Source organism: Rhinoderma darwinii, chromosome 1, assembly GCF_050947455.1.
Source record: "Rhinoderma darwinii isolate aRhiDar2 chromosome 1, aRhiDar2.hap1, whole genome shotgun sequence".
NCBI lineage: Eukaryota > Metazoa > Chordata > Amphibia > Anura > Rhinodermatidae > Rhinoderma > Rhinoderma darwinii.
In genome coordinates, this window is record NC_134687.1 from 126145673 (window position 1) to 126163674 (window position 18002).

The window sequence follows — 18002 nt, forward strand, 5'->3', positions numbered from 1 at the left end:
AAGCAGGCTTGTTCCGGACTATCGGAAGCAGGCTTGTTCCGGACTATCGTAAGCAGACTTGTTCCGGACTATCGGAAGCAGGCTTGTTCCAGACTATCGGAAGCTGGCTTGTGCTGGATAACCGGACTTGACACGGATTCTGGACTTGAACACTGAAGTCATCTCAACACTTGACTTGACACGGACACCGGAAACAGATGATGCAGTCGTCTCGGACAATGGACTTGGCTCAGACACGTATACAGGATACAGCTAAGGAACCTTTGCAGACAAACACTGGGTCAGACACAACATTGCTCAGGCAAAGAGGTTGTAGGCAGGGCTCCTTTTAAAGTCCAAGGTGTGCTGGGATAGTTTGGGGTCAATATTCCTGGTGCATCCTGTGGTCACAGAGCAGTGGAGAGAGCAGAGTGCGCCGACGCTACAGTAACCCCCCCCCCCTTACACCCCTTCTTCTTAGGTCCAGAGCGTAAGAGGAATTTTTTGATTAGAGCTGAAGCATTCACATTCACTTCTTGCTCCCAAGACCTATCCTCAGGACCAAAACCCTTCCTGAGGAGACGTAACTTGTAAGACACCGGGTTGCTTTGTTTCAGAACTTCAAAGGGACTGAGAAATCTGGGAGCGAATTTGTGGGAGGGAATCTTCAGACAAATATTTTTTGAAGACAACCAGACTGACTCCAAGAAGAAACTAAGGAGGAAGCCTTCTCTTCCTATCTGCATATTTATTTATGCGATTCACTGCTTGCAGGATCACAGACTTGGTTTGCTGACAGACCTGAAGAAACCTTCTGAACGAAGAATTGGCTGCATGCACTTGAGATGTAGCTTGTACAGGAAGAGGAACACGAGGATGATGGCTGTAAACAAAAAATGGAGTAGAAGCAGTAGACCCACTCGTGTGATTATTGTAATTGGCCCATGGAAGAAGATGCATCCAATTGTCATGTTGAACAGATATGAAATGACGAAGATAATTTTCTAGCACTTGATTAATCCTTTCAAGTTGGCCATTGGATTGTGGGTGATATGCAGTAGAAAAGTCCAATTTTACATCCAAGAGTTTACACAGGGCTCTCCAGAACTTAGACGTGAATTGTATACCCCGATCAGACACGATATGGAGGGGCACTCCGTGTAGACGAAAAATATGTTGAACAAACAAATTTGCCAAGCGAGGAGTTGAGGGAAAGCTAGTCAGAGGAACAAAATGTGCCATCTTACAGAAATGATCCACCACGACACAGACAGTGGTACAACCAGCAGAAAGAGGAAGATCCGTAATAAAATCCATGGCAATATGTTGCCAAGGATCATCAGGAACAGGCAGAGATTGGATTAGACCCGCAGGCTTGGAATGGGTAGCTTTGTTTTAGGCACAATTGGTACATGAAGAGACAGAGTCCACAACATCTTTGGGTAGCGTGGGCCACCAGTAATGACGAGAAATAAAGTACTTATGGAGTCTTATGGATGCCAGAGTGCCCTGCCACCTTGGAATTATGACTCAGAGGAGAATTTTCTTGTTAATAGGACGAACAAAGATTTTTCCAGGAGGAATGTTTTTAACCTGCAGAGGGTTAACAGAAATAATCCTAGACGGGTCAATGATATGTTGAAGATCCTCTTCTGAGTCATCTGGTGAATAAATCAAGATGTTGTCCAGATATACCAACACACAGACATACAGTAGATCCTGGGAGATGTTGTTAACGAATTCCTGAAACACAGCAGGAGTGTTACACAATCCAAAGGGCATCATGAGATATTCGTAGTGACCAACTCGGGTGTTGAATGTGGTTTTCCATTCATCACCTTTTTGGATACGGAGCAAGTTATAAGCCCCGCGTAGATCCAGCTTTGTGAAAATCTTGTCCCCATTAATTCTGTCGAAGAGCTCAGAGATTAGCAGCAAGGGGTATTTGTTCTTGACAGTGATTTGGTTTAAACCACGGTAGTCAATACATGGCCGGAGAGATCCATCTTTCTTTTCTATTAAGAAGAATCCTGCTCCGGCTGGAGAAGTAGATAAACCCCCTCTCGAGGGTGTCCTTGACATAGGCCGACATGGCTTGGGTCTCAGGTAAGAGAAGAGGTTAAATCCGTCCAAGAGGAGGTGAAGCTTCAGGGAGCAATTCAATTGGACAATCGTATGGATGATGGGGAGGAAGGACCTCAGCCTCCTTCTTACTGAAGATGTCTGCAAAACAGGCATAGGCAAGCCAGCAAGTGAATGAGGTATTGGGGATTGGACAGGACGAACCTGAGGCAGGCAGCGGTGAAGATATAGGGATCCCTACTGGAGTATCTCTCCGGAATTCCAGTCGAGAACAGGAGCGTGTTGACGAAGCCAAGATAGTCCAGCAGGATAGGGTTAATAACTTTTGGCAGAACATAAAAAGCTATTAGTTCCGAATGAAGAACTCCCACTTGCATCTTCAGAGGTTCAGTAATGGAATGAAAAGGGTCTGGCAGAGGTTGACCATTCACCGAAGCGACTTCTAGTGGTTTCTCCAGAGGAGTTGTGGGCAAGTGGAGACAGTCTACTAAGGCCTGTTGGATGAAATTCACAGCCGTTCCAGAATCCAGATAAGCGGAAACAGTGCGTTTCTCCACCAGAGGAGATTGTCACAGGAATCGGTAATTTTGGAGAGAATTTTTCAGCAGGCGTCGATCCACCTAGGGTAGTCTCTCCTACCAAACATGGGTGCTGGAGTTTCCCGGCTTCTGGGGGCATTGACGCACAAAATGACCCTTATGGCCACAGCGCAAACATAATCCTGCAGAAGGTCTGTGCTGCCGCCCCAGGTCAGACAGTCTGAGTCTGTCCACCTGCATCGGCTCTTCAGGGACAACAACCGAAGGATGTAGCAGAGGTCTCTGGAACCTAGGCGCCAGTCTGTAGGACCTTTTTTCCCTACGAACTTCCTGGGTGCGTTCTTGGAACCGTTTGTCGATCCGTGTAGCCAGAAGAATTAGGGCATCCAAGGAAGATGGAAGATCTAGGGCCACCGCCATCTTTTATTTGAGGAGCTAATCCTTGCCAGAAGGTTGCCACCAATTCCTCCTTGGAACTGGATAGTGTACTCTCCAACCGTCTAATCCCCTTGGTGGAGAGTTAGAAGTGAATCAGCTGCAGAAGACATTTGGCCTGGTTCTTCAAACACTGTCTGAAAATTTTCCAGGAATAGCTGTAGGTTGGAAGATTCCGGCCCCTCACGTTCACAGATAGGGTTCACCCATGCCAGAGCTTTGCCAGAGAGGAGGGAGACGATAACGGTAAACTTGTGCGTGCAACTGGAAGTGGATCTTGCACTGGTTGAGAGAGCCCCTACAGGTTGTTGCATCTCGATTGCAATGAGGTGGAGGTGGCAACCAAATTCCAGTCCCAAAACTGAGTGGAGTAGATGGGACAGCAACTGAAGCAAAATCCAAGTGTGTGGCAATAGCATTGATCGCTAGCAGAAGCTGATCCTGGCGTAGATCTGACATTTCTGCTTGCATTGCTTGGACCAGTGTCTTGGATTGACCAGCGGGGTCCATGGCCTGAGCAAACTGTCACGACTGTGGCGTATGTGGACCGACTGGGCCGCTCTGCCGTACGTGAGTAGCAGCTGGTCAAACGGAAAGTATATGACTGACACTTGGGCAAAAGTACATGGGTATCTGGCTTGTACCGGACTATCGGAAGCTGGCTTGTACCGGACTATTGGAAGCTGGCTTGTACCGGATGAAGGCTTTTGCTGGAAACCCGGACTTGAACACTGAAGTCGTCTCAGATACTGGACTTGAACACTGAAGTCGTCTCGGACACTTGACTTGGTACGGACACGGGACTTAAATACTGAAGTCGTCTCGGACACTTGACTTGGTACGGACACGGGACTTAAACACTAAAGTCGCCTCGGACACTTGACTTGACACAGACCCTGGACTTAAACACCGAAGTCGTCTCGGACGCTTGACACAGACACCGAACACGGACAGTGCAGTCGGACACTGGACTTGGCTCGGACAATGGACGCGAATAGTTTAGTCATCTCGGACACTGGACTTGGCAAGGACACCAGACACGGATAGTGCAATCGTCTCAGACACTTGACTTGACACGCACACTGGACAAGCATACTGGATACGGGATGCAGTATTCAGCTAAGGAACCTTTGCAGACAAACACTGGGTAAGACACAACATTGCTCAGGCAAAAAGGTAGTGGGCAGGGCTCCTTTCAAAGTCCAGGGTGTGCTGGGATAGGTTAGGGTCAATATTGGTGCGCCCACTGGCCCTTTAAAAACGGGGACGAGCGCGCAAGTGCACCCTACAGGCATGAATCGGTGGAGAGAGTCAACTGCGCTATTGGTTCCGTCAAGAACAACGGAACCCTGTCACAACGGTGACAGATGGAAACCATAAGCTAGGTTTCCGTCACCACTGATATCAATGGTGAGGGAAACGGAAGCTTAGGTTTCAGTTTGCCTTTCCGTTGAGGAGTTAACCCGACGGAAACCTCTGATGGAACCCCTCAATTGGAAGGGCAACAGTGATATGAACAGACCCTAACAATGTGTTAAAAAAAGCTGCGTACTGCAATCTAATCATGAGCCCTTGTGGTAAAAAAACAACCAAAATAGCAATATTTATAAAGCCCCCGGCACAGGGAGTGTGGCTTTCAAGTCACACCATGTACAACTGATGTTTTTCACCACATTTACCTTCAGAAATCAAAGCTTAGATGTGCAGTGTCACATACAACCTGCACTATCTTGATTCCACAGCACTCTGTGTTTCAAGGGTGCGTGAGTAGGCTTCCACGCCAACGTATAAAAAATGGGAACTCAGCACTCCAAGGTATTATGCAATAAGTGATATTTTATTTCACATATAACGAAAAGTAGTAATCCAAAAATAGGTTTAACGTTTCGGTCTATATATTCGACCTTCTTCAGACACGGATTACATCTCCGTGGTGAAGCTGAAGTTTTTATTACTTAAATGAAACCTGTCACCAGCATTTCACCTATTAAACATTACCTAGTGGTAGTGGGTGAAAAATCATTTTTATGTAACCTATAGTTATCCTCTAAGTAGGCTTTGTACCTTTAGAATTCAGTTTTTTAGTGTTCCTGCACTGTATGCTAATGAGCATAAAAGAGTCATATCTTTAGTCGAAAAGAGTCATATCTTCATTCCTCAAGCCTTTCCGAGTTAATCCCGCGTCCTTTCTTTTGATTGACAGCTCCTCGCCTCCCCCCAGCACACACAAAATCCCGCGCTTGCGCATCCATGTCCTGTTCTGGTGCGTGCGCAAAACGGGACACCATGGCGGCGCATGCGCAGTAGCTAGATTTGAGGCCCGGAGAAAGCAAGGAAGGGTGTCAGACCATACATGACTAGCGCGTGCGCGCTATCTCAGACGAGATTCAGTAGGATTGATACAGAGGAATAGAAAAATTGTTGCAACCATGTATTAGTCTCTATTATCCTGTAGACTACTAGTCAAAACAAATACCCCTTAATGAAAAATGTGTTGTTCCTCCTACTGGACGATGCATAATTTGTTGTTTGGATATAACCGAATTCCATTAGAAAAATTCAGTCTGCCATTAATATTTACGCTAGACTGACACTGGCTGTTGTAATGAGCTGATGGAAATCACGGTCTATAGACAACTGTGTCCTCTCTTCTACAATTATTTTTTCCCCATGGCGAGTTAGAGCATTTGAAATTCCCTGGAGCAGTTGTTATCAGTATGCCCCCTCTAAACTGATTCATGTAATGCAGGAATTTATCGAACGATCTACACCTTGCGCAAAAACAATTGCTGCTTTTTCTCCTTTAGCCACTAATGCCACTTTATAAATTGTGTTTTTTTTTTAAATTTTACTACTGTGGTCTTTAGACTAAGACTGGCGTATGAAATGCCAGTCTTAATAAATCTGCCTAATATCTTGATATCAGTGAATTGTTTTTTTATGCAATTCCCTATTTTAGCTATATTCACCAAACCGTGAAAAACAGTGCTGGCGAGGCAAGGGAACCATCAGTTTACTTCCTTGCCATTCGACACTTTCCAGTAAGATGCAGGCGGCACGATGATGTCATCGCGCCGCCTGCATTGCTGTGCTGGAGCAAGCTTGGTCAGAATAGTCCAGGCCTGCATCGCCGGAGAAGAGGGCGGTGCAGAACGGGGACAGATGAGTGTCGCTATCTACAGGGGGGTGGCTGTCTCTATCTACATGGGGTTTGTGGTGCTATCTACAGGGGGTTGGTGGTGCTATCTGCAGTAGGTTTGTGGCGCTATCTACAGGGGCATTGTGGCACTATCTATGTGGGAAGAACGGATGACAAACGGTCGTTAAAAACTGTCAGACGGCCGGGAATTGGATGAAAATTTGGAAACGCACTGATGTAAAATGGCCATGAAAAACTGACAGTTGATCCATTTTTAACTGTCATATGACTATAGCGTTAGAATATGTAATGTCAATGAGAAAATCCACTTTGCATGACATTGCAGAAACTTTTATATGAATTACTAACGTTTTGTGGCTGTACACATTTTTTGAGTCAAATGAGTTTGACTATATAAAAATCAACTTCAATTGTTATTTCTGGATGATTATCAAATCTAAGAAGAGAACAGACGTTAACAACCTGAATTGTCTTTGTTTTAAATATTACAATTTATCAGAAACCTGTTTCACTGTGTCTGTAGGCAACATTATATACAAAGTCTTATTTCTGAAAAATATCCACTACGTTTTTTATCCAGAAAACATTTGTGAGTAATCCATAACATTTATGAAGCAATGAGAGGATGGTAATTTGCTTGGCATATACCAAGCTCCCCGGGCTAACAGGCAGCCTAACCGTTCACTTCTATATAATATATTTCTTGTACAGCAAAGATTAAAATTATTTTCATCAATAAACATGTTATGTACTTTACAGCTTTAGGGGCAATGCACACAAACCTTATGAGAATAACCTGGATGTTGCTAAATATGCTTTGGCCCTCTACTCCTACCAGTGTTTTTGCCATTTTTGGGGTTTGAAATGTTCATCCAGAAAGGGTTGAACTTGAAAAGATATTCTCCGGCAATAGTATTTCCTTCATACAGTAGTGAAGTGAATACTGAGATCATAGTGTTCACTTTTTGTCAAAGCATAATTGTAAGCATGTGTGATGAAAGGAAGATGGTTACTGCTCTCAGCACAAAATAATTTCAGACATCTATTGTTTTACCTAATAATATAGAAAGTACAGCACATGCTAAATAAACAGGTATGCAAAGTTTGGAAGTACTTTAACCATGGACCAAGCCATGTTTAGCCGTAAGTCACACCATTTTTTTTATCTCGGCATTCCGGAATGAAAACCTTTTTTATTTTTGAATCAATGCAGCAATATTGGGTCTTGATTTTTGCAGGACAAGTTGTAATTTCTACCCATACAATTTTGCTATACATACATGTTAGCATTTAATTTTTTTTATTTATTTCACTGTCACTGACAGTTACCAGAAGCCCTTGACATACTATTCAGTCTTGGTGTGTTAATGGGTTAAAATTATATTATTATTCTGTTTTTATGTCTAAAATGTTGTGCTGTTTAATTTCTTAATATTTCTCTATACTGATCTGAACTTTTTTTCTAATGCAGTGCTTCAAATCCCCTGCGTAACAAAGATTTAAAATATAACATACTGGCAGTCTGCAGCTGCCACTGGAGAGTACTTACTACATACTCTTATACATTGAACTCCGTAATAGCACAGTATGCCATAAGCTCACTCTAGTGGTGGCTGTAGGCAGCCAGCGTGTTATTTTTTTAAAGGGGTTGTCTGATGCCAGAAAATGTTGCTAATTGTTTAGCAAATGTAAAATTAAGACCCTTACTAATATACGTTCATTTTCAAAACTGCACAGATGTCCAGATTTTCATTCCCCGTCATCTGGTCTTGCAAGTGGATCTTCTCCCCTTACTGTGACGTGTCGACACAGCCTCAGAATGCAAAGAGATAAATGGGGCATGCTGCCTGGCTCAGTTCATTACTTAAAGAGGCTCTGTCACCACATTATAAGTGCCCTATCTCCTACATAATGAGATCGGCGCTGTAGGTAACAGCAGTGTTTTTTATTTAGAAAAACGATCTTTTTTCACCAAGTTATGAGCGATTTTAGCTTTATGCTAATTGCTTTCTTAATGCCCAACTGGGCGTCTTTTTACTTTTAACCAATTGGGCATTGTAAAGAGAAGTGTATGACGCTGATCAATCAGCATCATACACTTCTCTCCATTCGTGTAATCAGCGCATAGGGATCCTGCGTTGTTCACTATGTCCTGTCACATACTCATACATTAGCGTTACTGAAGTGTCTTGACAGTGAATAGACATCGCTTCCAGCCAGGACGGGATGTCTATTCACAATCCCAACACTGCGGTAACGTTTGTGTGGGACTTACAGCACAGCAAGCGTGATCTCACTGTAATCTGCCATTTACAGCGTAATCTCGCGAGATCACGCTTGCTGTGCTGTAAGTCCCACACAAACGTTACCGAAGTGTCGGGATTGTGAATAGACATTCCGTCCTGGCTGGAAGCAATGTCTATTCACTGTCAAGACACTTCAGTAACGTTAATGTATGATTATGTGACAAGACATAGTGAACAACGCAGGATCACTATGTGCTGATTACATGAATGGAGAGAAGTGTATGACGCTGATTGGTCACTGATTGGTCAGCGTCATACACTCCTCTTTACAACGCCCACTTGGTCAAATGTAAAAACACGCCCAGTTGGGCATTAAGAAAGTAATTAGCATAAAGCTAAAATTGCTCATAACTTGGTGAAAATAGATAGTTTTTCTAAATAAAAAACACTACTGTTACCTACATTACAGCGCCGATCTCATTATGTAGGAGATAGGACACTTATAATGTGGTGACAGAGCCTCTTTAAGCCAGCCGTTTCTCTGTCAGGGCTGGAAGAGAGTAGCCCCATGTCTAGTCTGCGAGTGTCCCTCCTCCTCCTGTTCTCCTTACTTTCTGTTATGTCTTTTTTCCCCCTTTGAATGCCAGCATGGAGCTCTCTTCTTTCAGTGTGAGCCACATGCAGCAATAATAATAATAATAATAAAAAAGACTTGTCTTTATGATCAAAGGTCCTTTAGAAGAGGTGGTCTTCTGGGGAGGTTTCACTGTAAATTATATTTTATATGAACTTTTCAGTAGTTCCCTCTGCGTGGTGGAACAGTAAATCATTTTCTCCTAGCTTTTCCTTATATATCGAGTCTCCAGCATAAGCATTTATCAGTTTATTCACACACACCTATTGTGATTGCCATCTTTTGAAGTAGTTTTCTATTAATCCTTTAGCACAGGCTGTCTCTAGCACAGAGTATTTGATAAAGACGTATATTTTATACAGATCTTAACATTTGAGCGTGGACTTCGTATCGGTTTTTTGTTTTGCCACCAACCGTCTTGTACTGTATTGTCTTGATTAAAATAGACTCTCATCTGTAATGGCATGTATGTGATGTTCTACATTGGTTTTCACTTTGTACTTATCAGTCTGCTGGAGTCCTGGCAGACACACTAAAATATGTCAGCTTACTAAAGACTAACTGGCAGACAGCACAGTACAAATGTCACCTCCCAGCGGATATTTACTCGTCATGTTTTCTGTTTGTTAGATTTTCTTCTTTGTTAGTATATGAGTATGCGCTATCTCCAAGGCTCTGTAAATCAAATCCTCTTTGTTTATATTCTGGTGAATTGATTGTTGTTGTGATGTTGCACAAAGTGTTTGTTATACATCATGCTCAAGTTGTCCAGGATCATTCTTAGGGCCAGTTCACACAGAGTTTTTTTTACACGTTTTTTGACGCGGAAACAGCATCGGAAAACGCGCCAAAGAACGTCCAAAAATGCCTCCCATTGATTTCAATGGGAGGCGGAGGCGTTTTTTTCCCGCGAGCGGAACAACCATCTCGCAGTAAAAAGAAGGGACATGCCCTATCTTCGGACGTTTAAGCCTCTGACCTCCCATTCACATCAATGGGAGGCAGAGAAAGCGTATTTTGCAGCGTTTTATGCCCACGACACTCAATGGCCGTGAGCAAAAAACGCTACGAAAATCAGCGTGCAGGCAGAGGAAAATCTGCCTCAAAATTCCAAACTGAATTTTGAGGCAGGTTTTCCTCCTGCAAAAAATTATGTGTGAACCCAGCCTTAACTGAGCACTGAAGGCATATTATAACCCTCAGATGACTTACAATATGCCTCCAAATGATCTCACTAAAAGCCCTTTTACATTGGGAAATGATCGGACGAACAAGTGTTTGTACAAAAGATCGGTCACAATCATTGCCCTGTGTAAACAGGGAAGCGATCAGCCTACAAACAAGCAAACTTTCTTTTGTCATCTGATCGGATCTTTTATGCAGTCAAAAAAATTGTTGCTTGTCGGAAGCACATCTCCCTGTGTAAACGTGATGTGCTGCCGACGATGCAAACGTATGGGGACAAATTATTGTATTAATGATTGTTCATCCCCACTCATTCTGATCATTGCTCCTTTTAATGCTCTGGTCACATATGCGTCGTGGCTTACCTTTATAACAAGCCATACAATGGATCACAATGGTGCCCGCCGGACCCCATTGCCTTATAATGACTTTTATAGGAAATTTAAACAACAAAGCTGTGCATATAAGGCTCTGTGGCAGCAAACAGAGTCACCTACAGCTCCATATGTTTCAGGGCATGCTTGCATTTTATAAGACCCACATGCTGAAGCCAAAAAGGTTCATCCAAATGCAGATCAGATGATGGAACCAATGTCCATAGCAGACAATCTATCTGATTGGTTATGTATATTTGTTCACCATGGATATATTTTTCCCCACTCTGTACATGTGACATGAAAAAGCAAGGGTGGCTCTCTGCTAGTTACCTAACATCAGTTTACTGTACTTTCAAATGGATCTGTCATCTTACCAGGGGCGTAGCTAAAGGCTCATGGGCCCGGGTGCAAGAATTCAGCTTGAGCTCCCCAACACCACCATCATCAGACCCCTGCGCACACGCCTATGCCCAGATGCCTTGCCCAACAGCCCCCATTGTATAATGCCCCCACACAGTATAATGCTATCATAGCTGCCCCCACACAGTATAATGCCCCATAAGTGCCCCATACAGTATAATACCCCCCATAAAAGGCCTATGCCATACCGTATAATGCTCCCCATATCAGCCCCCACAGTATAATGCCCAAAATAGCTGCCCCCATACAGTATAGTACCCCCATATCAGCCCTCATACAGTATAATGCCCCCCATATGAGCCTCCCATACAGTATAATGCCCCCCATATGAGCTCCCCATACAGTATAATGCTCCCCATACAGTATAATGCCCCCCATATGAGCTCCCCATACAGTATAATGCCCCCCATATCAGCTCCCCATACAGTATAATGCCCCCCATATGAGCTCCCCATACAGTATAATACCCCCATATCAGCTCCCCATACAGTATAATGCCCCCATATCAGCCCACATACAGTATAATGCCCCTCCATATCACCTCCCATACAGTATAATGCCCCTCCATATCAGCTCCCATACAGTATAATGCCCCTCCATATCAGCTCCCATACAGTATAATGCCCCTGGATATCAGCTCCCCATACAGTATAATGCCCCTCCATATCAGCTCCCCATACAGTATAATGCCCCTCCATATCAGCTCCCCATACAGTATAATGCCCCTCCATATCAGCTCCCATACAGTATAATGCCCCCATATCAGCTCCCCATACAGTATAATGCCCCTCCATATCAGCTCCCATACAGTATAATGCCCCTCCATATCAGACCCCATACAGTATAATGCCCCTCCATATCAGCTCCCCATACAGTATAATGCCCCTCCATATCAGCTCCCCATACAGTATAATGCCCCCCCATATCAGCTCCCCATACAGTATAATGCCCCTCCATATCAGCTCCCCATACAGTATAATGCCCCTCCATATCAGCTCCCCATACAGTATAATGCCCCTCCATATCAGCCCCCATACAGTATAATGCCCCTCCATATCAGCTTCCATACAGTATAATGCCCCCATATCAGCTCCCCACACAGTATAATGCCCCCCCATATTAGCTCCCCCATACAGTATAATTCCCCCACATCAGCCCCCATGCAGTATAATGTCCCCCATCCTATCAGCCCCATGCAGTATAATGCCCCCCATCACATCAGCCCCCCAAGCAGTATAATGCCCCCCCCGCCATATCAGCCCCCCCTATACAGCATAATGCCCCCATATGTGCATAATAGAAGAAGAGCATAATTACTTACCTATCCCCGTTCCCATGTCGGGTGGAGGATCCTTCACCTCCTCCGGTGTGTGCTATGAGTGACAGGCACGATGATGTCGCTAAATCCCGCCTGCCTGCGTCGAGCCGCTCAGGGCACAGTGAATGCTGGATCAAGGAGACGTCAGCTCCTTGCTCCAGCATTGAATGGAACTTGGACCTCGGTGAGTGACTCGCGACCCCCCGGAGGTCTTCACACGACCCCCCAGGGGGACGCGATCCACAGTGTGTAATGTATTGTGTTGTATTGAGCAGTTTGCTGTAGAGAGAGGAGGGGGGGCTGTAATTTAACGAGCCCCCCCCTCCAACACAAACCGCACAATACAATACATTACAAGGCAACACAATACATTACAACAACACAATACATTACAATAACACAATACATTGCATTACAATACAGACTATGCAGCTCACCTGGAGTCCTCCGCACCAGCTCTTCCACTGCACTGGCTGGAAGACGTGTCACGTGACAACACGGTCACATGGTACTGACCGTAACCAGGAATTGCCGGCTTCACGGCACAGAAAATGTATTTAACAAGCATTCTGTAAGGCAACGGGGGCCCGTGGGCTCCCCAGGCTTAGGGGACCGGTCACAACTGTGACCTCTATAGCTACGCCACTGCATCTTACTATACTGCTCTATGTAGTGCAACATAGTACGGGGACAGGTCCTCTCCACTATTAGGCCAAAGAGCAGAAAAATATATTGTGCCATTTGACTAATAGAGCCTAATAAAGAATATAGAGTAGTCATAGTAATGAGTCTGCTGTATTCATAAGGGCAGCGCTTCCCCTGTCTCTATATGTATACAGGGTAGCCTGAGAGTCACTAGTGAAAGGGCCAGTAGGAGCGCTCCCATCATAACTGTGAGTCTACTGCATTCTTTATAAGTTTTATTGGCAGAATAGGGTCGCTGTGTACAGTACATCACATATTGTCAATGATGGATCCTGTGTTATCTATATAGAGGTGTTACCTTTCATTCTAATCCTGCCTGTTTGAGGTGACTGCTCTCAGTCTATTGTGAGGGCTCATTGTCCAGTGCAAAAACGACAAGACTTCAGTAACTTTATTTTTATTTCGTTTATGCCTGATTTTATCGGTAATTGAACAGGTTAAAAAGTGTTTTGCAGCGGATTCAAAGATTGCACGAATAAATAGGTTCACACACAATTGCTAAATGATTGAAAATGGTTTACCTAAGGCCTCAAGCACACATCCGTGGTCCTTTATACGGCCGCAAATCACAGATTTGTAATACACGGACCGCACAGTGATGACTTCCGTGTGCGGTCCATAGTTTTAATAGTTTTAATGGACCAATGAATAGAATGGCCGAGACTGATCCGCAAAACGGACAGGAATAGGACCTGTTCTATAATTTGCGAAACAGACGCACGGATCCGCAAATTAAACGGATGTGTGCATGGCCCCATAGAAATGAATGGGTCAATGTGCTATCTGTTAAAAAAATGGATAGCACACTGACATATATCATTGACGTGTGCTTGAGGCCTTAATGATAAAGCCAAATAAGATGTACAATGAAATAAACACTTAGTTTATCTGGGGGAGGTGGCAGATTTATCTCACAACATCTAGAAGTTCCAACAAGAGTAGCGAAGATTCCTTGACACTTGTGGTTCCAGATGATTTCACCTCATCTACATTTAAAACAAACTTATATACACACGGTGATGCTTTGTGATGCTTTGTGTTCTTTGTTTAACCAGTGGGGTCTAGTTACCTTATCAGTTAGGCTTCGTTCACATCTGCATCGGGACTCCGTTCATGGGTTCCGTCTGAGCTTTCCGTCATGGGAACCCATGAACGGAATCCAAACAAACAAGCGCAAACCATAGGTTTTCGTTTGCATCACAATCGATTTCAATAGTGACGGATCCGGTGCAAATGGTTTCCGTTTGTCACCGTTGTTTAAGGGTTCCGTCGTTTTGACGGAATCAATAGTGTACTCGACTGCGCTATTCATTCCGTCAAAACCACGCAGATGTAAACGAAGCCTAAATGTGTGTGTACACATGTCATGACCTCAGCAATATCTTTATTCTGAGAAGTTAGTTTAATGAATGTTAGAACAACCAAATTTAACCCTTGCATTACAAAAAGTGGCATCTAAAATTGGGGAAAATTTGCACAAAAATTGCACTCCTTAAAGAGGCTCTGTCACCAGATTTTGCAACCCCTATCTGCTATTGCAGCAGATAGGCGCTGCAATGTAGATTACAGTAACGTTTTTATTTTAAAAAAACGAGCATTTTTGGCCAAGTTATGAACATTTTTGTAGTTATGCAAATGAGGCTTGCAAAAGTCCAAGTGGGTGTGTTTAAAAGTAAAAGTCCAAGTGGGCGTGTATTAGGTGCGTACATCGGGGCGTTTTTAATACTTTTACTAGCTGGGCGCTTTGAAGAGAAGTAACATCCTCTTCTCTTCAGAACGCCCAGCTTCTGACAGTGCAGATCTGTGACGTCACTCACAGGTCCTGCATCGTGACGGCCACATCGGCACCAGAGGCTACAGTTGATTCTGCAGCAGCATCAGCGTTTGCAGGTAAGATCGACTTACCTGCAAACGCTGATGCTGCTGCAGAATCAACTGTAGCCTCTGGTGCCGTCACGATGCAGGACCTGTGAGTGACGTCACAGATCTGCACTGTCAGAAGCTGGGCGTTCTGAAGAGAAGAGGATGTTACTTCTCTTCAAAGCGCCCAGCTAGTAAAAGTATTAAAAACGCCCCGATGTACGCACATAATACACGCCCACTTGGACTTTTACTTTTAAACACACCCACTTGGACTTGTGCAAGCCTCATTTGCATAACTACAAAAATGGTCATAACTTGGCCAAAAATGCTCGTTTTTTTAAAATAAAAACGTTACTGTAATCTACATTGCAGCGCCTATCTGCTGCAATAGCAGATAGGGGTTGCAAAATCTGGTGACAGAGCCTCTTTAAAACAGGTGAAAAAAGTGGGCGGCTCAATCTGTAAATGTACTTATATCAAAGGCAGAGAAGCAAATTAGTGGCACAAATGTCCGGCTGTTAGAAAAGAAATTCAAAGAGACAATACCAATAATAATAATTGTATTTCTCTAACCTTGTTTGTCCAAGTGGTAGTGTAGCATTTTATACATAAACACAGCATCGTTTCTGAAAAATCACATTGTTGTATGGCACATTTGATCTATCTTTTTTTCTTTTTTCTTTTTTTTATTGAATTAATTTTGGAAAAATCAACTCTTAACTTCCTTTTTCTAGAATGAAGATGGACTTCAAGAATACTTTGAAGCTGTAGTGAAAATGTCTAAAGTTGACCCCAAGAAGATAATTGGATGGATAATTAAGGATTTGCTTGGTCACCTAAGGCAGCAAAATCTCACTATCAAACAAAGGTTAGTCTTGTTTACTGTAGATTCTTTTCTAATAAACAAGCCATTCCTATCATAAATTGAAGTAATTTCCCTTTGGTATACCAGTAACACACTTCAGAAATGTCAAGATACCTACTTTTCTCACGAATCATTAATTGTGTTATACTTTAGTGACAAATGGATCACTGAAGACATTATACGACTTTATTAGATTTTTTTTCATGAACTATATTGGCCACGTCTCTGCTAAATTAAACTGGGGCATTTCATAGCCATTTTCACTCCAAACAAGCCAAAACTTCATTATGTGTAAGAAAGTAGCTAATTCCCCTTTCTCATTTCATTTGCTAATGCTAATTTTCATTATAAGGTTGGATTTTGTTTTTAGATAACAGCTGAGATACTGTAGTCGCCTCAAAGTGAGGCTCACATTTGGCGACCTGTTTACGGACAACTTCTCCCGACATCGATTGCCCGTGTCATCTGAGAAGATTTAAGCCTTTCCTCTGCTTTACTATCTGAACCCTACTGCTTGTATATGGTTCAATTCTGATAATACAAGTATATCAGGAAGTTGCTCTTTATGTGATTCCTTTAAATATAAATGTAGGCTCACCGAAGAATACACATTTTACTGCCAAATTTTTACGTGGATTTTGCCCTTTGCAATGCAAAAGGTGAGATCCACATCGAACCCGCCACAAAATCCGCAATGTGTGAACTCAGTCTTACTGTATTTTTCATACTATTACACGCACTGAGTTTTGTTAAAATCTGCACAGCAATCTGCTGGTGCGTCTAATAGTCCGAATGTAATGCAGCAGGAGAATCTGTGCACCGTGTCTTTCTAAGGTCCTGGCAGTGCAGTGTTATAGAAACCGTATGCACTGTGCTGTGTGTACAGCATCTTTGTCTTATCTGTTCTCTGAGCAGTTTCATCTTAGGCTGCATTCACACGAGCGTGACAGATTTACACGCGTAAAAATCACGTGTAAATCTGGTCCGTGTGCGTTATTGCACCTGTGTTTTTTCACGCACTCGCAAACCACTTTTTTTTTTTTCAATGGAATTGATGTGCTAATCACGCACCGCACACGGATGTGCATCCGTGTGCTATGCGTGGTTTTCACGGACACATTGACTTCAATGGGCACGTAGGTGCGTGAAAACGCACCAATATAGGACATGCAGTAAATTTCATGCAACAGACTCTCATAGCGTGAAAACTCCTGCATGTGTGAATGGCCCCATTGAAATCAATGGGTCCGCGTGTGGAGCGTGATTTCCACACACAGCACACGGGTGAGTTTTACACTTGTCTGAATGAGCCCTTACACAGAGACGTCTGTAAAGTGTGACTGGTCAGTGAGCAAATAACACAGACAATTGTACACACAGCACAGTAAATCTGCAGTGTCTGCTCTGCCACGACCTAACCACATGCCCCATGCTTACGACGGAAGCAGACAGGTTGCTCTCCTCTATGTGCTGACAGGGGGCAGATCCATCCCCAGTATCTTCTGCCTCAGCACACTTCTTCTAGCTGGTAAGCTCAGGAGAGGGGATTTACTGCAAAGCTGTCCCTGATAATAAAAGGGCACTATGACTGACGAATGTTACATAGCACTATGACTGACGAATGTTACATAGCACTATGACTGACGAATGCTTCATATAGCACTGTGGCTGGCAATTATGATTGGGCTGTGGCTGGCAGTGTGATGTACACTGTAGCTGGTAATGTGATGGGGCACTGTTAATGGCAATGTCAGGAGATAGTCTAGCTTTCATACTTTGCTGTATTCATAGCATATCAAATATTGCTTATAGGAAATGTACAGTAAAAATATTTTTTTCCTCCATTTAGGCTTTCTAAGGGTATGTTCACATGATTAACAAAATACGCCTGAAAATACTGAGCTGTTTTCAAGGGAAAACAGCTCCTGATTTTCAGAAGTTTTTTGAGCAACTCGCGGTTTTCGCTGCGTTTTTTACGGCCGTTTTTGGAGCTGTTTTCAATAGATTCTATGAGAAAACGGCTCCAAAAACGTCCCAAGAAGTGTCCTGCACTTCTTTTGACGAGCCGTCATTTTACGCGCCGTATTTTGACCGCGATGCGTAAAATGACAGCTCGTCTGCACAGAACATCGTAAGACCCAGTGCAAGCAATGGGCAGATGTTTGCCGACGTATTGAAGCCGTCTTTTCAGGCG

The 18002-nt window shown here is 43.5% G+C and overlaps 1 protein-coding gene across 3 annotated transcripts in view; it reads left to right on the forward strand.

Annotated features, from left to right (window-relative positions):
• Window positions 1–18002, forward strand: part of GATB (glutamyl-tRNA amidotransferase subunit B) — a 227245-nt gene that overhangs the window by 144873 nt on the left and 64370 nt on the right. For all 3 annotated transcript variants that reach the window (XR_012880567.1, XM_075849687.1, XM_075849688.1), the window contains exon 10: window positions 15678–15811. Coding sequence is in view for 2 of the 3 variants with exons in the window: in XM_075849687.1 (XP_075705802.1) it covers window positions 15678–15811 (134 nt within the window). In the remaining variant the exon portion in view is untranslated. The remainder of the gene's footprint in view (window positions 1–15677; window positions 15812–18002) is intronic.